The sequence below is a fragment of the Schistocerca serialis genome, chromosome 5, assembly GCF_023864345.2.
Source record: "Schistocerca serialis cubense isolate TAMUIC-IGC-003099 chromosome 5, iqSchSeri2.2, whole genome shotgun sequence".
Classification (NCBI taxonomy): Eukaryota; Metazoa; Arthropoda; class Insecta; order Orthoptera; family Acrididae; genus Schistocerca; species Schistocerca serialis.
In genome coordinates this window covers 361089747-361116603 of record NC_064642.1, presented here as the reverse complement: position 1 = coordinate 361116603, position 26857 = coordinate 361089747, and the positions used below count along the sequence as shown (strand labels likewise).

The window sequence follows — 26857 nt, the reverse complement described above, 5'->3', positions numbered from 1 at the left end:
AAAACAGCATCAACCTTTATTATAAAGTATTTTAACATAAAATATAAATACAAAACATACAATTTTTCATGGCATTGTTGATTCTATTTTCCACTTTTCATTTCTTTGTTACCCTTATAAACAGTAACATACCTGCAAGAAATAATTTTTGAGTTAGTAATTAGAAGCACTTTGTCATAATTTCACTCTAATTTATTGCCTGTGTTTACATAATAGTTCTATTTTATTTTGGAAGTGCTATTAATGAAAAGTTGCACCAAAGGTATGGCATTTGCTTTTTTTCCCCAGTAATATGCTGTATTGCCATCAAATACTATCCAAGCCTTACCTTGTTTGCAGAATTTCTTTTTGTGGTCCATATAATTTATCTAACATGCATTCCTATTCCACACAGAGTACACTACTGGCCATTAAAATTGCTACACCAAGAAGAAATGCAGATGATAAACCGGTATTCATTGGACAAATATATTATACTAGAACTGACATGTGATTACATTTTCACGCAATTTGGGTGCATAGATCCTGAGAAATCAGTACCCAGAACAATCACCTCTGGCCGTAATAATGGCCTTGATATGCCTGGGCATTGAGTTAAACAGAGCTTGGATGGCATGTACAGGTACAGCTGCCCATGCAGCTTCAACATGATACCACAGTTCATCAAGAGTAGTGACTGGCGTATAGTGACGAGCCAGTTGCTCGGTCACCATTGACCAGACGTTTTCAATTGGTGAGAGATCTGGAGAATGTGCTGGCCAGGGCAGCAGTCAAACATTTTCTGCAATCCAGAAAGGCCCGTACAGGACCTGCAACATGCGGTCGTGCATTATCCTGCTGAAATGTGGGGTTTTGGGATCGAATGAAGGGTACAGCCACGTGTCGTAGCACATCTGAAATGTAACGTCCACTGTTCAAAGTGTCATCAATGTGAACAAGAGGTGACTGAGATGTGTAACCAATGGCACCCCATACCATCACGCTGGGTGATACGCCAGTATGGCAATGACGAATACACGCTTCCAATGTGCTTTCACCACGATGTCGCGACCATCATGACCCTGTAAACAGAACCTGGATTCATCTGAAAAAATGACGTTTTGCCATTCGTGCACCCAGGTTCGTCGTTGAGTACACCATTGCAGCCGCTCCTGTCTGTGATGCAGCATCAAGGGTAACCCCAGTCTCAGAGCTGATAGTCCATGCTGCTGCAAACGTCGTTGAACTGTTCGTGCAGATGGTTGTTGTCTTGCAAACGTCCCTATCTGTTGACTTGGGGATCGAGACGTGGCTGCGCGAACCATTACAGCCATGCGGATAAGATGCCTGTCATCTCGACTGCTAGTGATACGAGGCCGTTGGGATCCAGCACGGCGTTCCGTATTACCCTCCTGAACCCACCAATTCCATATTCTGCTAACAGCCATTGGATCTTGACCAATGCGAGCAGCAATGTCGCGATACGATAAACCACAATCGCTACAGGCTACTATCTGACATTTATCAAAGTCGGAAATGTGATGGTACGCATTTCTCCTCCTTACATGAGGCATCACAACAACGTTTCACCAGGCAACGCCAGTCAACTGCTGTTTTTGTATGAGAAATCGGTTGGAAACTTTCCTCATGTCAGCACGTTGTAGGTGTCGCCACCATGTGTGGCTAATCATTTGCATATCACAGCATCTTCTTCCTAACGGTTAAATTTTGCATCTGTAGCATGTCATCTTCGTGGTGTAGCAATTTTAATGGCCAGTAGTGTATATATGTAGTTATGAGCACTCCAATTACTTCATCTCCCTTACCCATAGCAAAATATTCTTACTGAAGGTGGAGGTAACCAATGGGAGTAATTGATTAAGCCATTATTCTGTGCTCTTATTGTTCCTGCCACCAGTGCTTAATTTCTAACATTTTAGGTGCCACTATGCACCTCTTCAATTATACAACCCCCTCCCTCTCAGCCATAAAAGTCAGAAGTTTGATTTTTGAAACAAACTTGTGATAAAACTTGCAAATGAGAGGTATGGGTTGTTTTTTACAAAATACTGTTCTGAAATTCTGGTTAGCACAAACTCTCCTTCGCGGTGTTATGTCATATGAGTTCAGCAAAGACACTGACCTACCAATGCAATCCTGTAATCCACATAAGACCTAGTACTAAGGTTGCTGATGTACTGATCACAACTTCAGGATGAAGCTCAACTTGTCTTGGACATAATGTACATACACTATCTTGCCCCATGACATTGCCCATCGCACCTCACTGGTCATCCAGTGTCATGTTCACTGATACTGGTGCAGTGGCAAATTATAGTTATGGTGCGATTTAATAGACACACAAAATTCTAAATCTCTGGTGCCAACTTGTTCCTGTGAATTAAATAAATACACAAACTCCCTGGAAGGTGCCAGAACACAGTTAAGGCACATTTCTGCTGAAATTAAACCCCAAGTGTCACTCTTTCAGAGAATGACTGCTCACTTAAAAAATCTGGATACTTTGTTTTATTTCAGAGTATGGTCTGCAAAGAGAGGACCTAGCCATTCATCCATTTGGTTGGTCCCATCCAAATGCTATGGCCTGGAAACACACTTGCCTATGCCTCTAGTTTTTATCTGTACTTATTTCCTCTTACATTATTTGTAGCACTATCACAAGTGTAACTATTTTCAAAATGTGTGCAACACAGTGTTAGACAATACGCGGTGGGGGTACTTTCCCTAATATGTGATTGCCATGAAGAATTTCCAATTGATAGAAATCAGTGTGCTATGCTGAACATTCAACAGAAATTAGAACATCGGGCATGCCACAACGAAATGTAATAGGGCTGCCAAGCATTGCCTTTGGAGCTTGAAATAAAGTTTGTTGGATTACCACAATTCACAATCAATGTGTTTTATCGGACAGTTTTGCTCAATTTAACAGGAGCATTGTCAGAAATTCTGGAATTTACAGTTGAAAAATAGTTGGCCGATTATATCAGCAATGTAACCTGGCAACTACTTTGAACTGTCAATTCCAAGGTTTCTGGTGGTGTCCTTGTTAAACTGAGTAAAACTCACTGAAACAAAAATATTGATCATGACCTGTGGCTGTCCTACAAACTTAATTTATGTGATAAAGTCACCGGCACCAGCACAGATATGATGATAACGTCTGTGTGCAAAATATTACTGGATGCATGACAACAATCTTAAACAAGAGTAAAATGTGAATCTTATAGTATCAGGTTATAGCATTAATAGTAGACCCCTGAAACCTGTTATATTGTTTAAATACCAAGGAATAATATTATGAAGTGATGATAACTGTGTAAAAACAGGGGTACCCAATGCAAAACATACATGGGATGGGAGGTTTATGGGAAATTGCAGTGCCCCTCGTAAGGGAACTATGCACAAGATGCCAGTGCAACAATTCTAGACTACTACTACTACTACTACTACTACTACTACTACAGTTTTGGGGGTCCTTGTGAAGTGGGACAGATGGAAGATTCTGAAGGACTCAAGAAACATGCTGCTATCACTGACAGGTTGGTATATTGAGTATAAATCTGATACATGGGGAACTTAAATGGATACTGTTAGAAGGAGAACAGCAATGTTCTTGTGAAGCACTGTTAGCTACATTTGTTATTTGTGGTAAACTTAGCAATCATTCCATTGTCTCAATTGTATGTCTTGTGCAGAAACCATGACTAGATAAGATTACAACACTATAGAGCAATAATTCCATGTTTCCATAAGTGAGCAGAATAGGAAAGGGAATGGGAATGATGGAGGTCAACTTTCCTTTGTACGTGATGTCTGCAAGTATTTTAATTGTTTCTTTATATTGGGTCTCATAAAGGTAAACCACATAAAGTCACTCATTTTATTCACCAGAAAAAATTACAACAATATGAGCATCTCAAAAGGATGCAAGGAGGAAGGTCTCCAACATGCATAATGGACTAGATACCAAATGGAAGAAGAAAACAGGGGTGACCACCTGATACTTCAGTTCAGAGTAATTCAGTTGTTATTAAGGGAGGAATAGAGAAGAGTGGAGAAAAAGAGTTGTTAGCACTCTGCTATCACAGGTGCTGGTAAAATGTGTATAGATTGTAATCCAAAAACAATAATTTAAAAAAAACTTGTCTATGAAACACCAGTGACTAATAAAAGCAATTCCTGAAACATTGATGCCCATGATCTTATGCAAATGGCACCACAGCAGGACTGAAAGTGGCGAAGGAAATTTGAACAACAGATGCAGCTTTCTACAGGTTGTCTAAATAATACCTTAAAATATTTTTCTCCTTAGGTCACTTCCAACATCAGAATGATAACAAAATACAAAACATCCTTGGATATCACAGACTGCATTACAGTTAATTGAAAGAAGCAGTCTGAAGAACATTGTGTTCCATACAACCTAAGATCAAGACAGATATAAGAACCTGTGCAAAGAAATACAACAGAATTGTAGGGGAGGGAGAGAGAGAGAGAAATCACATTTCATTAACAGTGTCTATGATCTTTTCAAGAAACTCAATAGCATCACTCGTGAATTTAATCCTTGTACAAGGGTTGTAAATGACGAGAATGGCAGTCCTGTCAGAGACGAGGAAGACATTGTTGCGAGATGGAAGCAGTACTGTGAAAAGTTGTATTCTGGAATTAACAAGAGCATAGACAATCAAGCACTTGGGCAACTTCATTGGAACCTACAATCTTACACAACGAAATAAGGAATGCAATTCAACATCTGAAGAATTATAAATCTCCTGCTCTAGACAGTATACCTGGCGAGATGATCAAAGAAATGGGGCAGGAAGGTGTTGATTTGTTGCATTCGTAGGGCAAAAGAATAGGGAAACTGGGAAGTAGCCAGAATACTGGTTGAAGTCTTTCTTCATCCCCCCTGCACAAGAAAGGGTCTACTGCTCTCATATCCCATGCAAGCAACATTTTGGCTCTACATCTTGAACAAATGTGTGAAGTCATACATTCAGTCTCGCATATCCATAGAGAAAGCAGGTTCTGCTAAGAAAAAAGGACTTGGGAACAGATCTCCAAAATCAGACAGTTCAGAAGTCATGGCAGTTCTGTATTTCCCTTTTCATCTGCTTTCTTGACAATAGGAAAGACTTTGACTGTTTTGTCAGGGAAAAGTTGTGTCACATGCTTGCAGTGTTTAGTGTCTCGCCACATGTGGTAGCACTTGTTAGAACTCTATATAATAATCACCTCGTAGCTGTGAAAACAAGTGGTAGCACATCTGATTTGTTCAATTTATCAACAGCTATCAGACACAGTTGTCCCGTTTCCCTAACTGCACAACATTTATAATCGGGGAACTCTTGCTGGCTGGACTTAAGGTATGTCAATTGATGGAAGAACTTTTAACAACCTCCAATTTGCTGATGACTCTGTGCTTTTAGCCAGCAGCGAAGATGAACTTGCTGAGCTACTAAGACAATTAGCTTATCCTATGAATTAGATGTCAGTTTTAGCAAGTCCAAACTCACGATATTTTACCAAGCATAACATGTTGATTAAAGGATTTGGAAGGCACACATTTTTTCATCTATCCTAGATCAACAATCTGTGACATGGGTAGTCGTAAAGATAAGAAGATGAATTGTGTTAGAGTGAGTGCCTATGAAGCAGCTTACAAAGCTCTGACAGAGAAGAGAAATGACAAACGCTATGAAGACTGGGCTTGTTGAAGCACTCATGTTTTCCATATCCTATTGCGGTTGTAAAACATGGACCCTTAAGGCCAGAGACAAGGAGCATACTAATGCATTTGAGCTTTGGCACCGGTGCAGGATGCCGTGCATAAAATGGACCAGATAAATAACTAATGCATCAATTATTGAACAACTCAATATAACAAGGCCTTTTCTTCTCAAATCAACCAAAAAATTCCCACTTCATTGGCCATATTTTGGGAAGAGATGGGGAAAATGTAGAGAAAATAATCATGGAAGGAAATATCATGGGAACGAGGCTGAGGGGAGAGTGAGCAGTTGGGTACACCAAATCGGGAGGATTAGTCTACCTCATCAGTAGGCTGTAAGACAAGTTGGTAACTATTCAGGGTGGAGACGGTCAGTTGACTCCCGGGGTCGTGATGCTTGGCAATATGTACAATGCCTTTTGATGATCTGCTTCTCAAACATCAACAAAACACCCTGTGTGCACGGTGTTTCAAAATGAATATATGGGTTTTAAGGCTTCATAGCATTTATTACATTAACTTACAGTTTTTCTTACAAGTATCAATTTGAGCAGCGTTCCTCACACATTGTGTCAATAGGCAAGTTCTTCCCAAATCTTGATAAGTATGTCTGGAGTAATTGTTGCAACAATGTTATTTCTAAAGCTGGGTAGATCAGCTGGTAGTGAAGGCACATACACATGATCCTTTATGAACCCCAAACGGTAAAAACTTGCAGATCAAGTGTGAACACAAACGACATGCTTAATGACCTCTGTCGCCCAGTCCCTTGTGGCCATCCAGTAGTTTGGTATAACATTGTTTAACTAATCACTTACTGAGTTATGCCAATATGACACATCATCTTGTTGTGAAATGAAAGTTCTGTGGATCAGCTCCTTCCAACTGAGAAAAGAACCATAGTTCTAGTGCATTAAGATAAGAAACACCAGTTAGAGTTGCTTCACTGAAAAAGAAAATCCCATAAACCTTCTACCAGGATATGGTACAAAAAACATTCAATTTAGGAAAGTCTTGTTGCAGCTGTACCACCTTGTGGGGATCTGCTGATCCCCAAATGTGCATATTACATGCGTTCACATTTCCACTTAGCAGAAATGTCAATTTGTCACTAAAGATGACCTGATCCAGGAAAATCTCAATCATAGTGCATCAACATTTTGCTTGCAGAGCTGGCATGTAAACCATAATCTGTAGGTTTTAGAGCTTGTAACAACTGCAAACGATAAGGATGGTGCTGTTAACATCTTGTTAAAAGACTCTACACAGACATCAGTGGAACTGCTAATTCATGACAAGCCTTCTGAAAAGATTTCTTGGGGCTATGTATATAAGACTGACCTATTCATCATGTTTTTCAATCACTCTTGGTTGTTCCATGTTCTTCCCTTTGTGCAGAGGTACACAAACCAAACTGTTTGAGATACTCTTTCATTTGATGTATTATTTAGAATTGAAAGTTAAATGTAATAAATAACCTGTGCATGCTTTTGAAACATCCTGTATTCTTGCATTTATTGTATGCAATTTATGGTGTCTACTTCTGCATTCAAGCTTTTAGAATAATAAAATGACTTGCATGAAGAAACTGACTACATACCTATTTTTAAATTTTTGTTTCAAAAGGGTGTAGTGCATACCTTTAAAACAACCACTATGCTCTCTGCTGATCCCCAAATGTGCATATTACATGCGTTCACATTTCCACTTAGCAGAAATGTCAATTCGTCACTAAAGATGACTTGATGTGAAAAACATTTATACATAGAATACTTACCAAAGAATATCATCACTGCCACTGCTACCATGAGCCAAAGCCAGCATTTCCAAGCTCTTCGACTATATTCTTGTAGTCTTTCAGATTCAGTTTTCAATCTAGTTATATTTTTATCTGTTTGTGTAGATGATTTGCTTAATACCTGTGAATTATAAAAATAGAAAAAAATGCCATGTTTTATTACAATGATACTCTGTAATTTCTCATGCCATACAATATTTTAATGAATTAATATTAACCTCATTATCCTTGTTAATAATGCTACTGGCAACCTGGGATTGTTGTTTCAAATTTCGAGCCAAGCTGATCATGTCTTCGGCAATTTTCTCCTGCATTGAATGATGTAATTTTAACAAATCGTCCAAATCTTTTCCAGATGTTTTTGGCTTTCTCTGTCTGATGTCACTATCTGTTCCTGAACATTATTTTCTCTTCATAAAGACACAAAATTATGAGTTTTATCTCCATATAAACAATGTGTAAGTGGAAGGTCTTACCTTTTTCTGTTTGTAAAAGCTGTTCTCGCAATTCTTTATTATATTTAGAGGTAGTCTTTTGATGTATTTCTTTAATTATTGTTTCTGATGCTGTTGCTGTGCCATGTGGGAGTAACTGTGCAGCGACTACTTTTTCCACGGGATTATTCTAAAAAAGACAAGACAATTTTAGATACTTACAAGATTATCAGAAATTGGATAAAGTCTTCTAAGGCTTATACATCCGCAAGCTTTTGCTAAAGTATTCCTTGGTCATTGTCAAGTGGTGTGGTGGCCGTGTGTTTGCTGCCCTCATAATTATGTAAGCCATTTGCCATTTAACTTTGGCAATCACAATACAAACAGTGGTGCTAAAAGAGTTAAAATAGATGGTGGAATCTAAAAAGCAAAATGGTAATGATGCTGCTAACAAAGAAAGAGATAGTGAATCTTCAGGGACTGAGAACTGTGAGAAAGTAGGAATGAGAGTAACAAGGGGTTTGAAATTATAATGGGAAATTGTGTTGCATTATCACTTTTACAAAGACTAAGTTATAGCTGTCTGTATATGACAAAATCTCAGTTACATGTACAATGTGTTCAGAAGTTCATGAACTTAAGGTGGAAAGCATGGAATGTGTGCAGTTGATAACACATTTATAGTTGACGTTTCTGATAAAAATGCCAAAAAACTGAATGATGATCACGCAAAGTGCAAATCACATATGAAATGTGTAAAGTCACATGTAGCAAAGACAAGCAAAGTATACAACAATATATGAGTGGAAGTGAAATGTGGGGAAAGAACTGTCAAGAAAAAATAATCATAATTACTTTGTAGTTCAGATCTGCATATGCAATAGCTAAATGGAAATTATCATTCAAATCATATCCCGTAATAATCTAACTACAATAGTTTAATGGCTTATTAGCTGTCGATGTGCTTCATTCTGAACATGCATGTTGACATATTCTTAAGCTGGTAGGAGAAGAAATGAGGAAGAATCTTGCTCACTTCCTTATAGAATTGGGTACAAATTTTTGTAGAAGAAATTCCTATAAAACCTGTTTAGTAGTATATAAACATCTGTCCTTTGAAGCAGTTCCTTAGAATAATTTTTTTGATGTTGAATTGGAGAACAGAGTAGGTGAAGGTATTTTCAGTACACTGTTAGTAGCTCTTGAAGAGCATAACATTAAATACAATGTACTATTTTAAATACAATGTACTAAACCATCTTCTACTTATTGTAGCAGATGGTGCATTAACAATGCTTGCAGCTTACAAAGATATAGCCTTTCTACTGTGTAATCATTTTCATAAGGGCTTAATTGTTGTGCACTGGACGAATCTCAAAATGGGAATAGCTGCGCATGATGTTATAAGTGATGTGGCAGATGTGTACCATATACAGACTTTCTTAGATTCCTTATATTCTGTGTTTTCTCAAAGTCCCAAAAATCAGACTGCTATAGAGTGTTTCACAAGAATTATTTAATGCTGTCCTAGCTCTTCTTGAAAGTAACTGTTCTCTTGTCCACCTATTTGAAAAACTGAGTCATGATGGTTCTCGATCAACACGTGAGAGATCTAAATTTGAATAGTTGCTGTAATACCTCACAAAGGGGTTGCTTATAATGGAACTAGCTGTGCTTTATGAGGCACTCAAACAGGTTCGGGCGACTTTTGGTGACCTGTGGGCCCGATTCACATATTTATGAGGTGTGATAAAAAAGTAACAGGAATTTTTTAATTTTGCAGGCTTTATACATCTGGTTTTTCATTTTTTTTATCTTGTTGGTACACATGTTCCTGATGTGTGTCAGCATTTTCAGCTGTTTTGAATATTTATTTTACTGTTGACAGTCGTAAAGGTTATACTTGTTTTCAAGTGTGTGTCAAATTTTTGCTTTTGAGAAAGATGAATCAAAGAATTTGCATTAAATTTTGCTTGAAAAATGGAATAAAGTGCAGCACCACTTTTGAAAAGTTGAGAGTGATCTTGGGGAATCTACTATGAATAAGACAGGAGTTTATAAGTAGAGTAAATGTTTCAAAGAGGATTGTGAACAAGCGACCAACATGGACACCCAAGAACATCAAGGACAATGTGGAAGAAGTAAAGAAAATGGTTCTGGAAAATCACCAAATCACCATCAGAGAGGTTGTTCATGATGCTGGCATATCCTTTGTCTCTGCCATTAAACGTGTGACAGCAAAGTTTGTTCCAAAATTGGTGAAATTGACCAAAAACTGCATTGTATAAACACTACTGAGAAATTGTTGAATGAAGTCAATAACAATCCAGAACTTCCAAAGAATGTTATAACAGGACAGAACATGGGTACAAGGGTATGACACTAACACAAGGGCACATCATCCCAATGGAAACTGCCTTAAGAGCCAAGACAGAAAAAAATTTGGGACGTTCGCTCAGATGTGAAGGTTTCTCTTACTGTTTTCTTTGATTACAATGGAACAGTGCACATCACGAGTCCCTGTCTTATGATCATATGCTCAATAAGGAATACTACCTGGAAGTTATCTGCAGTTTGCGTGAACCAGTCCGAAGAAAATGATCAGAATTGTGGCAAGACCGCTCAAGGAAACTACATAACGATAATGCTCCTGCCCACACCTCAAGGCTTGTTTGTGAGATCTTTTGGCAAAAAACAAAACCATTACATTGTGTTAGCCAACATACTCACCAGACATGCTCCCCTGTGACTTTTTTCTATTCCTGAGGCTGAAGAGAAGCATGAAAGTGTGTCATTTTGTCACTAGTGATGAGATAAAAACCGAATTGCTGAATGAGTTGAACACAGTAATGAACAGTGAGTTCCAGAAGCACTTCTAATATTGGAAAAGGTGCTAGCATAAGTGTATTATGTCTGAAGGGATTACTTTGAGGGGAAACAAGTTGATGCTGACGAATGAAGACAGATTCTTTAAGATATCTTTTTGATAACACCTCATATAGCGTGTGAACAGTAAGTTGACAGATTTCAGAATGGAGGAGCATGGAGCAGAGGAAACAAGCTGGCACCCACAGAGACTGACGTGTGGTGATCACCCGAGTGGAAAACAAGCCATGCCTGACCCCTCCAGTGCTGCACCATAATCTGCGCTTAATGTTTCCACAAAAGAAAAAGTCATGTACAGAAGTAAAACTTCATTTAAATGTTGTTCACAAACAAAACTGAAATCATCATACATATCGACAAGTTTAATAAACTTCTTAACAGCAGCAATTTCATGCACTTATGGCAAGGAAAGTAAACAGTACTAAATACAGTGAAGTGCAATGAAGTAAAACAGCAGACAACAATGGCTACTTCGCACAGCACCGCCAGGCAGGTAATGTAGGCTGCAGCCAAAAACGAACAGCTATAAGCCAAAGCAATCCGATTTTTACTGACTTATACTGCTTCAGGACTAGGGAGGGGTCTGCCACCTGTAAGTTCATAAGCTCTCATCTCATTTCATCTCGACGCGACAGCATCACTCCTAGCACATGAAGTCAGAGACTTTAATGTTTATGCAATACTCTACTGGTATTAATGTTAAAACTCATGTTTTTGGGAAAAAGTTCATCCATGGACTGGCAAGAAGTTCAGCAAGAATTATTGATTTTTATGAAAAACAGAAATTCTTTAGTCCTTAAGGCACAACAAGAAACCGATGCAGCTACAAAAACTCTTGAAACAAATGACTTGCTTTGAATTAAGATAACAGTAGAAGGGTTAGAGGAAAAGTGCGTATTAAATATAATTGTAATTAGCTGCATATATTTGATAACCTGAAATAAGAACTAGATTTTAGCTTGTGGAGGGGGGTAGGGAGGTAGGCAGTTGAGGTGGACAATACTGAACTACATTTACATGTGGCTAAATATCCAGATTTGAAGAGAAAAATGCAGCTGTTCATTTACAACATCATGTCATACACTTGAAGCGTTATAAAACAAAGTTTGTAGTAAAATGTATTATAATTTGGTTTTGTTTGTGTGTGGGAAAGGGGTAGGTGATGACCAATGAGGTATATCATTTTAATTGTTACTTCATTACTATTACACTTTAAGGTACTCAAAACAGAAAAGTTGAATGTGGGACTCCTAGTGTGAAGTATCACTTGACTGCTCTGTCATTCTATGTTACTGTTTCTTGCCCCAAGCAGAGTTGCAAGAAAAGAGTGTCTGGGGAAAGTGCATTATGACAGAAATCATCTGTTTCCATCCCCAAGTGAAGTCCCAAGACAACAGTCTCTGGAAAAAGTGCATCATGGCAGAAATGGAAATGCTTACATGCTTTTCTCATTAACAGTTTACATCTCTTATGAAGCAGCCAAAGGCAGGCAAATATTTATCATTGATCAAAGCACCTTACAGTGTTTAAATTAGCATGTTCAAAACAGAGACAAATAAACTCCTACTCTTAATTTACTTTTAAAAATCAGCTCTCTCCCTCTCTCTCTGCCCCCCCCCCCCCCCCCCCCTTCCTTCCTGTATGGAATTTATGGTCATTTGATGGAGACATTTGTTATTTTTGAGAGCAAATACAGTCCCATGTTAACATGAAGAGAGGGGGCAGACAAGTGTGACATAAGCAGTTTCTGTCAAATAGTTTGACTAAACATGTATAGAAGACAGGAGGTATTGCAGAGAAAGAAGAAAATCTACTATTGACGGGGCCGCCCAACACTGTTTTAACAAAGATTATAGAATATACACGGACTGCTATAATATCACTTGCTCAAACTGATTATTTGTGGGAAATACCCTAATGTATGGTAAGCCGTCAAATTATATTTGCAGTTGTGACATTGCTGTTGTGAGGAAGACAGCAACCTGAGAAGGGCAGAGATTTTCACTTTGCTTTCAGTCTTTCATCACAAACAAATATCCACTGACTGTCGACAGAGATGTGTTGAACAGTAAAAGAAAATGAATGCACTAATAGTAGGCCACCAAATGTACACACTTAAAACATTGGCAGTTGATCTGCTTTCTGCTAAACTACTAATAGCCTACCAGTAAAATAATTTCTAAAGGTCAAATGAGCTTTGTACGAAGCCACCCACATCTTCTGTTGTTGAAATGGAGGCACACACGGACTGTTTTGATCGTCTAACAGTGTTTTAAATTTGCATGCACGTGCACACACATTCTCTCTCTCTCTCTCTCTCTGTCTCTCTGCTTTGGCATATAATGGAAGCAAATAGAACTTCCTCCATAGGTGAATGGTTAGCGTCGCTGCCTTTAGTGCAGACGGACCCAGGTTCTGTTCCAAGTACCACCTCAGATATTTCCGAGGTAAGGAGGTCTGGAAAGGGTGCACTCAGCTTCGTAAGGACAAAGGTCTTTGTAAGGAACAGGTCTAATCCACGAGTGGTGTTTAGTTTAGTTAATGGGGGTAAATAAATAGGATCAGATGATTGTATTTTACTGTCTGAAGACAGAGCAGTTAATATGGTGGAAGAATCTGCTTCACTTGTTTACGATTTGACAATATTAAGACACAAGGAATATATGCAAAAGAAATAGTGTACTCCCTACTATTCAATGAGAATGAAAATCATACATAAGAAGTACCTGCTTGCATCAGTAACAGTCAGCATCCAAGAAAGAAAATCCTTGTTTTATCCACACTGAAACATCAAAGCTGTTCTCTGTCCAATATTTACTTTGAACTGTATGGTGCCTTTATTGGAGGTGGTATGCACTTGCTTTCCTCTGACCTTTGAAGTGACATTACTACGCTAGGACCCAGGAGGCAGTCAAATGAAAATGTGACAGATTTTTTTTTTTTTTTTGGGGGAGGGGGGGGGGGGGGTGTGGATGTATGAATGTATGACTCGTGCTCTGAGATTTCCTTACAAATTTAATTATGGATATCGACAGTTCATCTTTCCCAGGAATCGAGAATCCCAACAATTTTTGCCCGTTAGGTGAGTAGTTGTGAGAATGTTTTAATTACACTTTTGAAGTTGGATAACAAATGACAAAAGAATTATAATCAACAATTTTTGGATTTTTTTTCCCTTCACTTGTACTGTGAAATCTTGCTTCCTGCCAAATTTCATGACTCTGGATCAGCTGGAAGTACTCTACAGGTTTTGATGAGTTTGCAAGTATCAAAACGTGTGACATAACTAGCCGTATTTTTTAATAGCATTGACTTAGAATCTGCAATTTCTTACACCACCACGAGACAGTAGACCTTCATTTCAACTTGTTGTTCCTGAGAAAAAGGGGTCTTAACAGATGGATGGACAGACAGCTGGACAACAAATGACCTTTTCTTTCTTTTTCTGTATGATATGCGTAATTACACATTAACAATGTTCAGATTTTTCCTTTGGTTGTACTGTGAACTTTGCTTCTTGCCAAATTTCATGACTGTAGGTTAACAGGAAGTAGCCTATAGTTTTGATGAATGAGTTTTTGACTATCAAAATATCTGACATAAATGCCCATATCTTTTGACTGAAGACTCAGAAGCTTCAATTTTGTGTGCCGCCCAGGGACTGTAGACTTCAGTGTGTGCCACAAATTTGAACTTGATGCGTCTACCCATTACTGAGAAAAATGGTTTTCAACATTCAGACAAACAGACCAGCAACAAACTGATCCTATAATGGTTACATTTTTAAGGATTAACACATGGAATCCCAAAAATAAATAAATTGTTTATTATTTCAAAAGTAATTGCCATAACTGTTAATACATTTATCCAATGTGAGACAAGACAGTGATAAAATGTTTGTGGTTGTTTACGGAACCATGATTGTACCCATCCGCGCAGATCTTAGTCTGAAGCAAATTGACAGTGACAAATCTCTTTCATCATGGGAATCGCATGGGGAGAGACTGGGATTGTGTGGAGGATGTGTAAGCGCTTTCCAGTGGAACCTCTGCAGTGTAGTCAAAACAACCTTGGCAGCAAGTGGATGAATATAAAAGGAGATAAACAGCTACTTTGGAGAGACCGGGGAGGAGGAGGGGGGGGGGGGGGGGGGGGGGGGGGCACTACTACTCCTCTCAAAATACCAAACCAAACATTTCATCATCTAAATGAAATGTATATCCCTAAGTCCAAATATTCTGATAAACTGTAGGCATAGTTAGTGAAGTATTCTTTGGCTTTGTTTTTGAATATTTGAGTTTTTTCAGTGCCCTGCCTGATGTCCACTGGAAATCTGCTACAAGATTTTTGTAGCAGAATATAAAGCTCCATTCGGCACCATATATAATGATACATAGTCTATTTGTGAATAACTGTTACTTCTAGACTTTTGGCTGCGAATTCCACAGTTTACAGCAAATTCACTCTTTCTATTAACGACAATACTATTAGGGAATGCTTATATTAGCACATAGGTGTAAGAACCCTATCTCTCTGACAAGGCTTCTGTGAGATATTTGGTTATTAACAATACAAAATATTCTTACTGCATATTCCTGTAAAATATATACCAAGGGTCTCACTGAAGTCTTCACTGACTGTAATTATCCTCCCATCCTTGTACAAAAACAAATCTCCCGTGCCTTATCTTCCCAGTCTCCCACCACCTCCCACAGTCCGGCCACAGAGGAGCATTCCCCTCGTAACTCAGTACCATCCGGGACTGGAGCAACTGAATTACATTCTCCGCCAGGGTTTCGACTACCTCTCATCGTGCACTGAAATGAGAAATGTCCTACCCACTATCCTTCCCACCCCTCCTACCGTGGTATTCTGCCGTCCACCGAACCTACACAATATACCCGTCCATCTTTACACAATCACTGCTCCCAATCCCTTACCTCAAGGCTCATACCCCTGTAATAGACCTAAATGCAATACCTGTCCCATACATCCTCCTACCACCACCGACTCCAGTCCGGTCACTAACATTATCTATCACATCAAAGGCAGGGCTACCTGTGAAACCAGTCATGTGATCTACAAGCTAAGCTGCATCCACTGTGCTGCATTCTATGTAGGCATGACAACCAACAAGCTGTCTGTCCGCATGAACGGCCACTGACATTATAACTGTGGCCAAAAAACAAGTGGACCACCCTGTATCTGAACAAGCTGCCAAACATGATACCCCTCATCTCAATGACTGCTTCACAGCAGCCTGTGCCATATGGATCATTCCCACCAACACCAGCTTTTCTGAATTGCACAGGTGGGAACTTTCCCTGCAATACATTCTACATTCCCACCTTCGTTAGCCACTGTCCTCTCACCCATCCAGCCCCCTCCCTGTTCCCATTCCAGCACTACACAGCCATCATTTTACCAGCACACCCAGTCTTTTAATTTCTTTTATTTTTATTTCTCTCCTTTTCCGCTACTTACCCCCTCCCCCTCCACACCTTCTCTCCTGCCCTCCGTCTAAACTGCAACACTTCACTGTCGGCCACTCCCACCATACTATCCCTCCCCCTCCACACCCCAGCCTCCTCCTGACCCCCACCCAGTCACCACTCCCATCATGCGCTGGTGCTGCTGCTAGCAGTGTAGTTTCAGCTCTCTGAGACTGCAGATGTGTGTGCAAGTTGTGCTTGCATGAGTGTGTGTGTGCGCGTGAGTGTACTGCTGACAAAGGCCTTAATGGCCGAAAGCTATGATTGTGTGAATCTTTTTATTGTGCCTATCACAGCTCAGCATCTCCGCTATATGGTGAGTAGCAACTTTCCTTCTCTCGTATTGTCTTTCACATTAGCTGCATTGACCCAGAGGACTAGGTAGAACTAAGCTTTTTAGCTAATGTGCGGGTGCCACCTTAATTAATTATCCATCTGGATACCTACTTTATACATGGATCCTCACCCAATGTGTGTCAATTGATTTCTACTTCTGGTATTATTAAGTCATTTTTAACCCAACTGTTTGTAATACATTGATGTAACTATTGAGCATGTGTTAAATATATAGAAAGAAATTTGTGGTAGGACTAAGCTACAGTGTTTTATTTTCTTCTAAATAAACTGTTTTAACTGAAGCAACTCTGTTTACAGCAGCTGTACATCAAGAAACATGGTAATTTATAAATTTCTGAATACAACTACGCAAAATGATACAATGCTAAACAAATGAAATTACACTTTCAAAAATCGTACAATACTGATTTTTCTCTTCAGCCTTAAAACACCCCATCTCTCAAGGAGAATATAACAGCTACTACTATTTGGAAAAGTAACATGCAGAGTTTAAACTGAAAAATATTCTTACCAGTTTATTGGTTTCTGCTATGCCCTTTAAGAACACAACTCTTCTGACGTATTCAGCCATGGTGTCCTTATTTGGTTTGCTGTAGAAATGCAGATTTACATACTGAATATTACTTTCTGTTATGTAGAAGGATACTGCTCATACACAATTACTGAAGGTGAAAAATTCAGACTGAGCACATCATGCAAAAAAAAAAAAGGGCTGAATACACTCAACAATTCAAATGATCATGACAGTGAATGGCATAAAAATTAACCAGTCTCCAGATTTCAAAACAACACAGACCTTATTTAAAACCCTAAAGACTGGGTAAGAAGAAAGGTTGTATCATATTCAATAAATAAAACATACTAACAATAAAGGAAAATGGACTTGGTGTGAAACAAAGGTTGCGACTAGAATTATTGTCATAATAATTATTTAAAGTGAAAGGCAGTGACCTTGTTAAGTGTAAATCTCAGTTATTATGTGAGAGGCAGTGACTCAGTCAGATATAAACCTAATTAAATAAAGAGTTACAAACAAATAAATAAGGAGTCTTACTGTAGAGGGGTTGTAGATATTGGGAAATATACCAAGAATAAAAAAAAACAAATAGTGTGACGGAAGAATGAAAAGATATGAATTAGTGAGCATACAGTCCAATGGTGATAACAAGGCATGGTGATGAGTGAAGAGGACACCTCAAATTCAAACAAATGTAGAAGAGACTGTTGATAAGTTACATGAAAAGTTGCGAACCAACAAAGTTCCACTGTGTTGTTATGCAATGGCAGTATCAATCAGCTCTTTTATGAGTAATAAGTGCAAGATATTGGACTCCTTTGCTTTCAAAGATGGAGACACAAAAACAAAATGCAACAATTCACTTATTTCCATAAAATCAGAACTGGTTATATACAAGCGTCATTGTAAAAGTCGTGGCAGCCATTTTTTGTCTTGAAAATCCTAATGAGTTAAAAAATTCTGAAATATGCAACTGGAAGTTATTTCATATGTAAACATCACATTTAGAGAGATGAATGAACACACACAGTGCCATAAAGATATAGCACGAGAAAAAAGAAAAAAATGAGTTTGTCGAAGAAAACGTGTTTTACTGTCAATTGCAACAGTACAGAATAGTACATTGTAAACCACGCACATTCCGTGACATCAGGAGCCTCCCTAAGTATCCACAGTATGTGACGTGACACCAGATGGCAGTCCTTTCCAGGAGAATGAAGCATGAAGAGAGACCACAGTGTGAGTTGAGCAGCCATCCATGATTGATGTTACTCAATTTGAACAGTGCAATTACGTAAAGATTTCAGTTTACCGTGGAAGTAATGCATGACAATGCCATGAGCAGCTTGTGGAAACAACACGAGAGCCCATAAGGTAGTGAGTGTGCCGAATTCGCTCCTGTGATGGGTATACGAAATTCTGGAGCATCCAACATATTCGCCAGACTTATCAACTAGCGATTTTGATATCTTACCAAAACTGAAAGAGCCACTGCATGAAACACAGTTTTGAACATGTGAAGACATTGCCACGCAGTGATGTGTGGGATCTGATAATTCACTAGTGGTGAGGCCACAGGTATTCGACATCTTCCACAGTGTTGGCAATGTGTGATGGATTTGTTGCGAGGTTATTTCAAGGAACTCTAAGATGCCACAGGTTCATGTTGCTGCCCTGTACTACTGTGTATTTTTGCAACTGACAGCAAAACACCAGTGAAACAACAAAATTTGTTTAATTTTTTTTCTCATGCTATATCTTTATGGCAGTCTGTGTGTTCATCCATCTCCCAACATGAAATGTTTACATATGAACTAATCTTCCATTTGCATATTTCAGAATTTTTTAAATCGTTGCCATTTTTGAGATAAAAATAGTTGTTATGACTTTTGTAATGACCCTCATATTAACACCGGGGTCCACAGAATGAAGAATGTTTACTCTTGTGATACATAAGTCAGTGTGTGACAATGCACACCCTCAAAAGGTGGTGAACATGTAATATGATCCAGAAGATAAGTTTATTTGGCTGCTAATTAAGGAACTACAGAATTAAATGAATGTTTCATAATTTTCGTAAATTGGAACAATGATAGCGGCAGCTGTGATGGGACGGTATTTTTCACAGGATTAAACTTATGTATTAATTATGACTAAATCTATGGATAGATTTTATGCCATTTATGAATAAGACAAAGAAGATATAGCTATACATTTTTGCATTCCTCTATTGTGAAATAGTTCATTTGAGGATTATGAAAAGTAGTGTGGTGACTAACAGCTAGTAGTAGGAGTTCTGGTTGTAAACTGTTGTCTAACTACCACTGTACATTCAAAGAACCAGCCTTCAATGACGAGTTCTGGACAGAAAAGGCCATTAGCAGATCCACCACATATACAGCATTATGCAACAATATTGTTAAGATTGAACTGCTTGTCATTGAATTTAGCTGGTTTGGAGTGGTATTAGAACTGTTCTTGAATTGTCTTATATGTTGCTAAATATTAAACCTGTCTATAAAACAACAATTTAGTGATGAGTGTACTCTGATTTCTTATGCTAAAATATGTGTTGTTCCATTTACAAAAGATATATTCTTTTACTAATGAAGTGAAGTAAGGCAGAGTAGCTAATGTTTTCATGTATAGTAAATGAGCTAAAGAAGAAATGAATTGCTGGCAACATGGTCTCAACAATGATGGTCAGCAGAAGTATTTACAAAAATGAAACGAAAGCACCCTCCAGATAATACTAAAGTGCGCGTCATTTATGACGGCGGCCGAGTTTAGGTTCGTTATGCGCATCTGACGTCACAAAACACAGTCAGCCAATGAACAGAGAACGACGTTGCCAGATCTCAACAGCAGTGCAGAGTGCGGACGAGTGTCTTCAGTTTTAGAAACGTTCAGTCATAAATAAAGTAATTGAACAAAAGCACTGTCTTGATAGCAGACTTTCTATAAAAGAAAGTTTGGAAAAAGAATTCTTTATACCAATTGCTTCATATTCTATTAATTAATTAAATCAAACAAGCAATAAGCCTCCTAATTCAGGCGATAGCAAGGAAATTCATTCTCACTAACCGCTTTTTCGCAATAAAGAACAGCGGTAATTGTTTATTTCCTGTTGTACTTCAATAAAACGTGAGTAATTCATAGTCATACCAACAGTATTTGTCGGTATTTTGCGTGTGTCTTTAAAGTCCTCCAGTAATTCAGTAAATCGATGAGCTGCGTTAGCGTAATGGTTAAGGTGTTTGGCTGCTAGGTAAAGGGTTCTGAGTTCAAACCTTGTTCAGTGCTTAATGTTTTCTCTATTTAAAAACAATATCCAAGTGTCGTACTTCATGAATTTTATTCGTTTGAATGTAATTTTTTGAAATTTCTAGTGGCAACTAAAATCGACCATTCGGAAAGTATACGTTGTGGACTTTTACCTCTGCAAACTCCTCAAAATTTCGAGCAATGGTTTACTACATTTAATGCTGCACAATAACTGCGTTGAACATCGAAACAAAATTAAGTCATTTATGGGGGGAAGGTATCAGTCAAGAAGATGTGTAAAAATCAAATTTTTGTGCCAAATAGTTTTTGTGAAATCGAATGATACGTGTGTCAAAGCAGTCGGAACACCATGTGTCTGCACGGGGGAGCAGTGCAGTGATGACAAAATCACGCGGAATGCGGGGACCAAGTCTCTGCAGCAGTGAAAGGGTTAATGCAGCCGTGGTGGCTTTACTTCATAAACTGTGTGCTCCCCCCTAAACGTGTAAGTTTGCAAACTATACTATACTATGGTGCTCCTTCTCTTGGCACGTGCAACTTGGCAACGCAGCAATCTCCCGCGTCTGGGCGGGCATGCGCGAGCCGCCAAGATGAAAGAATTGAACTATAGTCGAGCATTAGGTCAGTAGACTGGAAAAAGTGCTGTTATGTTGTATAGACACAACACTGACAATTACAGTGATGGACTATCTGACACATTTTCAGACAATGGATCACAGAGGATGTGAGAGTAATTCAGCCATGACTATGTGATGTAGCTGGAGTTCTGAACAACTGTGGCAAATTGTAGTAACTGCTCTTATCCAAAATGCCTTTGTTTAGTGCTGTACTTGACTAAGCCTTCTAACAATACTCCTACCACAAGAGTCTTGTCTTTACATTATTTTCCTAACTATATCTATCCTATGTCCAGGAGGAAAGCATTTCCAGTCTAATGAATTGAAACCACATTATGATCACTTAACTGTGGCTCTTGGAACTGTGTAAGTAGGTTTTTTTGGTATAATCTGAAAGTTTCTTCAGTCGTCTGCTAGTCCAGGTTTTTCAGCATTTCCGTGCCAATCTCCCATAGGTCAGACCAACCTGTCACCATTCGTGCTGTCCTTTGTATACATTCAGCATCCTATAAGGTGAGAGTCCCATACACTTGGGCAATACTCAACAACAGCCCGCATGAGTTTTGTAAACAGTCTCCTTTGTAGACAATACTTTGCCTACTTTACCCACAAATGAACATATGAGATCATTCCATTTCATATGCCCACAAACTGTTACACTCAGGTATTTGTATGAGTTAGGAAGTGCACTACTTGCTAAAAGGATAATAAACTGAAGTAATATTGATTTTTACTGTTATCATTTCAAAGTCGCCTTACCATTAGGCTATATGAACTTGCCTATTGACACAAAGTGTGATGAATGCTGCTCAAATTGATACTTGTAAGAAAAACTGTGAACTGCTCATTCATTTGATGTATTATTTATAACTGTAAGTTAATGTAATAAATGCTACGAAGCCTTAAAACCCATATGTTCATTTTAAAACACTGTGCACACAGGGTGTTTTCTTGATCTTGGAGAAGCACATCATCAAAAGGCATTATACATATTGTCATTAGATTAGATTAATACTTGTTCCATATATCATGAATACGACACTTTGTAATGATGTGGAACGTGTCAGGTTAATAAAAGATGTCTGTACAAGATATTACATTACACAAAATATTGCATGACACTAATGTTTAAGTTGTTGTGTGTCCCCCCCCCCCCCCCCCCTAATTTATATCTAAAAATTCAGCCAATGAGTAGAAGGAGTTGTCATCTAGAAATTCTTTTAATTTATTTTTAAATGTTAGTTGGCTATCTGTCTGGCTTTTGATACTGTTTGGTAGGTGACCAAAGACTTTAGTGGCAGCATAATTTACCCCTTTCTGTGCCAAAGTCAGATTTAACTCTGCATAGTGAAGATCATCATTTCTCCTGGTGTTATAGCTATGCACACTGCTATTACTTTTGAACTGGGTTGGATTATTAACAACAAATTTCATAAGTGAATATATATTCTGTGAGGAACCCTAGATCCTTAAATAGATGTCTGCAGGATGACCGTGGGTGGGCTCCAGCAATTATTCTGATTACATGTTTTTGAGCAATGAATACTTTTCTACTCAACGATGAATTACCCCAGAATATGATGCCATATGAAAGCAGTGAATGAAAGTAGGCATAGTAAGCTAATTTACTGAGATTCTTATCACAAAAATTTGCAATAACCCTAATAGCATACGTAGCTGAACTCAGACGTTTCAGCAGACATCAATGTGTTGCCAAGCATCACGACCCCGTGAATCAACCAAGTGTCTCCACCCTGGATGGTTACCAACTTGTCTAAGAGCCTACTGATGAGGTAGACTAACCATCCCGATTTGGTGTACCCAACTGCTCACTACTCTCCCCCTCAGCCTCATCCCCCAATATTTCCTTCCATGATTATTTTCTCTATATTTTCCCCATCTCTTCTCACAATATGGCCAATGAAGTGGGAATTTTTTGGTTGATTTGAGAAGAAAGGGCCTTGTGATATTGAGTTGCTCAATAATTGATGCATTAGTTCTTTATCTGGTCCATTTTATGCATGGCATCCTGCACCGGTGCCGAAGCTCAAATGCATTAGTATGCTCCTTGTCTCTGACCTTAAGGGTCCATGTTTTACAACCGTAATAGGAGATGATATGCAGCAATGGTTAACTCAGCGCGAATGTGAAGTGAGCTTAACCAATAATACAAAAGTGAATGTGCCTAGACAATGTTAGGGAGCGATTTCTTGCCAAAATGATAATAAATCGGAGTAATATTGATTTTTTACTGTTATTATTCCAAAGTGACATTTCCCCTCTTTTAATTGAGAGACTTTAACTTCTGAAAAGTATAAGACACATGTTTTCATATTAGGCACATGGTCAGGTTTGATTAGTAGTGAAGCATGCTCTCTCTGTAAATCTTCCATACTTATGTTCAGTAGCTATTAAATAACTAAAATAAAGAAGAAGGAGCTTTACAGTTGGTGACTGCAACACAGCTTGTGCTTCTCAGTAAAGAATAGTGATTTGTTACACAATAATGGGAAACGTCTGCAGACAATGGAGTGATGAATCCGAGAGTGGAGAGTGTAATAAAGTGGGTCACTGACAAGGAAACCATGTGTGAAAACAAAAATCTACACCATCTCGGACTGCAACAACCAGCTCAATGACATGAAACTACAGCACAGCAACCAAGTCACAGAAAGAAACATTAAGTGTTGGAAGGGCCCCAATTGCACATAGTTCGAAATTTCTGCTGTAGGCAGATTTTTTATTTACTTGGCTGTGTGAAGAAATTCATATGGAGGAAGAGAGTTAGGCTTATGTTTTGTGCTTTTGACTTTCAAGTGTAAAAGTGTCATCTGTAAAATAGCAAATACAAGAAGGTAGTTTTGTGGGACCTCATCTCATCAAAGAGAAAGGAACAAACACTGTAGTGCCTACAGCCAATAAAAAATATGTTAAATGTAGTCACAGTTGGGAATATGGACATCTATCACCTGTATAACGGAATGACAATGATGAAAATTTGTGATTGGGACTCAAACCCAGATTTCCCACTTATCGCACACTTCCTAACAATGCCTAGGCACATTCACTCTTGTATTAACAGTTAACAGTTAAGCTCATTTCACATTCATGCTGAATTAATCATTGCTGCATATCATTTCCACATTAATTTAACAGGTTATTATTGTTCACGGAAGCCTTTTATGTTCTAATAGCAATATATTTCTCTGACAGAAGTTACTGACCAACAACCATAATGCTGTTTCAGCCACAATTTTCATAGATAATTCTGTGCACCTTTCTATAAATAAATCAAATCAGTAAAATACTTCTGTGGTCCAACATAATACTTTCAACTAATAATCATACTTTATAGCAAATTCTTCGACCATTTATGCGCAATATGGGTGGATGTGGCCACCTCTTATGTAACCCAAACCACGACTCTCGGGACAATAACTCTGTGCGTGACCAGTAGCACATGGGCATTGTTCATGCTAAAAGCAAGACAGCGCTTTCATGCTAAAAGCAAGACAGCGCTCCCACCAGAGAAACAGCACACTCTGCTTTGAAAATTCCAGAAGCCAGCGGCGACTAAGAAGTATGATATTACTGTATCATAACGCCAATACAAAATCAACTGCAAAAATAAGGTACTGCACTACCATTAAGTCACATCTGAACTCGCTATCAACTCATACCGCCAAAGATAGCATTACTCCTTACAGTTATTGGCGCAAACATAATGATGTATCTTAAACAGAATGAATGACCTTCACCATGCCAAACAGCACAGATTTCAAAAACATTGTTAGTGCAAATCCCAATTCACACATGATGCCCTGAAAGCCATAGATGAAGAGAGCTAGGTATAAGTAATATTTCCTTACTTACAAAAGCATTTGACTATTTATCACACTAACACTTAGTAATGGAAGTCTGGGATATTAAACTAAATTTGTGACTGGATTGAGGATTCTTGTAACGGTGGACACAGGGAAGTGTGTTTGGATCCTTATTGTTTATGTTATATGTTAATGACCTGGCAAACAGTATTATAATAATCTCAGACTTTTGCAGATAATGAAGTATTCTGTGATGAGAAAAGCTGCACAAAGAACAGTCATTTTGTGATAAGATTCCAAAGTGGTGCAAAGTTTGGCAGCTTGCTTTAAAATACGAAACATGACTCACTGCCAAACCCAAACTTTCGCAAGTTGTCAACCATGTGTCTCCAGCCAGCGCTCATACATTCATATGTATAAACCCATACAGGGGACGCATTTTAATTGAAAGCTGCTTGCGGGTGTTGGCGGATAAATACGATACTGCAGTGCCTGTGATGGTCAAAAGCACGATGAATCTTCCTTCAAAGTAAAATGCAATGTTCCTTTGGACATGCAAGTGCACCCAAAGGAACACTGCATCATAATCGGAATAATACAGACACTACAATATCATATTTATCACCCAACACTGGGCAAGTGACTTTCAAGTAAAATGTCTCACCTATATGGGAATACATATATGAATGTACGAGTGCAGACTCTAGACACACTGTTGACGGCATAGGGAAGTTTGAGTCTGGTCAAGAGCCATGCTCGGATACCCTAATGGTACGGCAAGTGCGCACAATAAGTGGGAAATCCAAGTTGGAGTTCTGGTCTAGCACAAATTTTCATTGTTGTCATTCCACTATACAGGTAGTGGTTGTCTATATTCGTAACAGTGAATAAATTTAATGTATTTGATTATATGAGCGACTACATATCGAAGCCAAAATATTGGCTTCCTTGCTCTTGGACTAGTATTTGTTTAAGAACATGTTATCGAACTCTGCATACTTTAAATGTTGCTTCTCGAAATGCATACTCCAATTATATGTTTTGTCATCCATTTGGTTGAATATGTAAATGATGTTTGCTTTGTCATTATGTATTTCCTGCAATAAACTGGAAAATTCTGATGAATGCAACAGGACATAATTTTACTTTTGGGGTAAATTTATATTTGCCAGAACTGCTACTACCTCTACCTCCATTGCATGTTCTCGGGCAGTCATCCTCGCATGTTTGTAATTGCTGTTTCCTGTCTCCCTAGTTGTTCCTTTAATATTTTGTTCATTTTCTCCTGTGCTTTTTGTCCTATTCACACCTTCTGATCTACTCCTTCCTCCCATGTTTTAAGCATTCTGTCAAAACTCACTGCTTGTCTTTCCTGATTCTCTTTGACTGCTTCTGATTTTATTTTTTTTATTTGCTTATCTGATTTTCAATTATTTCCATTATTATTGACAATTTAAGCTACTTATTTTTGTACCTACTTATCAACCTCAAAGCCTCTATTATTTGATCTCTGAACTAGTTCCTATCCTTGTCTTTAGAATTTCTGTGCATCTGTCACAGCCACTATCAGTGCTTATCACTATGACTTCCCTTTTTATCATTTCGGTTGAAGTAATACTTTCTGTGCTTATCATTTGGAGTGTGGCCAGATTTTTTTGTATTTTTGTGCCCCATACTATTCTCAAAGGATAACTCTGAGATACTGCTCTTCATCCTGTTTAATTTCACTCCTTAGTAATAATTGTTATATTTTCCCTACATTCAATTGATAATCGCGCTCATTTGATACACACTCCTCCTGGATCTTGTCTACTGATAATACTGGCTCCATTTTCACTATTTTAAGCTTTCTATTACTTTTTCCTGAATATTACCCTACTCTAGCAATACATAAAATTCAAGGATACCAC

At 38.3% G+C, this 26857-nt stretch overlaps 1 protein-coding gene across 4 annotated transcripts in view; it reads right to left on the bottom strand.

Moving 5' to 3' along the window:
• The window catches only part of LOC126481692 (vesicle transport protein USE1), a 116808-nt gene continuing 89951 nt past the window's right edge, over positions 1–26857 (bottom strand). For all 4 annotated transcript variants that reach the window (XM_050105635.1, XM_050105637.1, XM_050105634.1 and 1 more), the window contains exons 4-8: positions 17216–17294; positions 8012–8159; positions 7754–7929; positions 7515–7656; positions 1–132 (exon numbers count right to left, since the gene is read on the bottom strand). In XM_050105635.1, coding sequence (XP_049961592.1) covers positions 98–132; positions 7515–7656; positions 7754–7929; positions 8012–8159; positions 17216–17294 — 580 coding nt within the window. In that variant the 3' untranslated portion in view covers positions 1–97. The remainder of the gene's footprint in view (positions 133–7514; positions 7657–7753; positions 7930–8011; positions 8160–17215; positions 17295–26857) is intronic.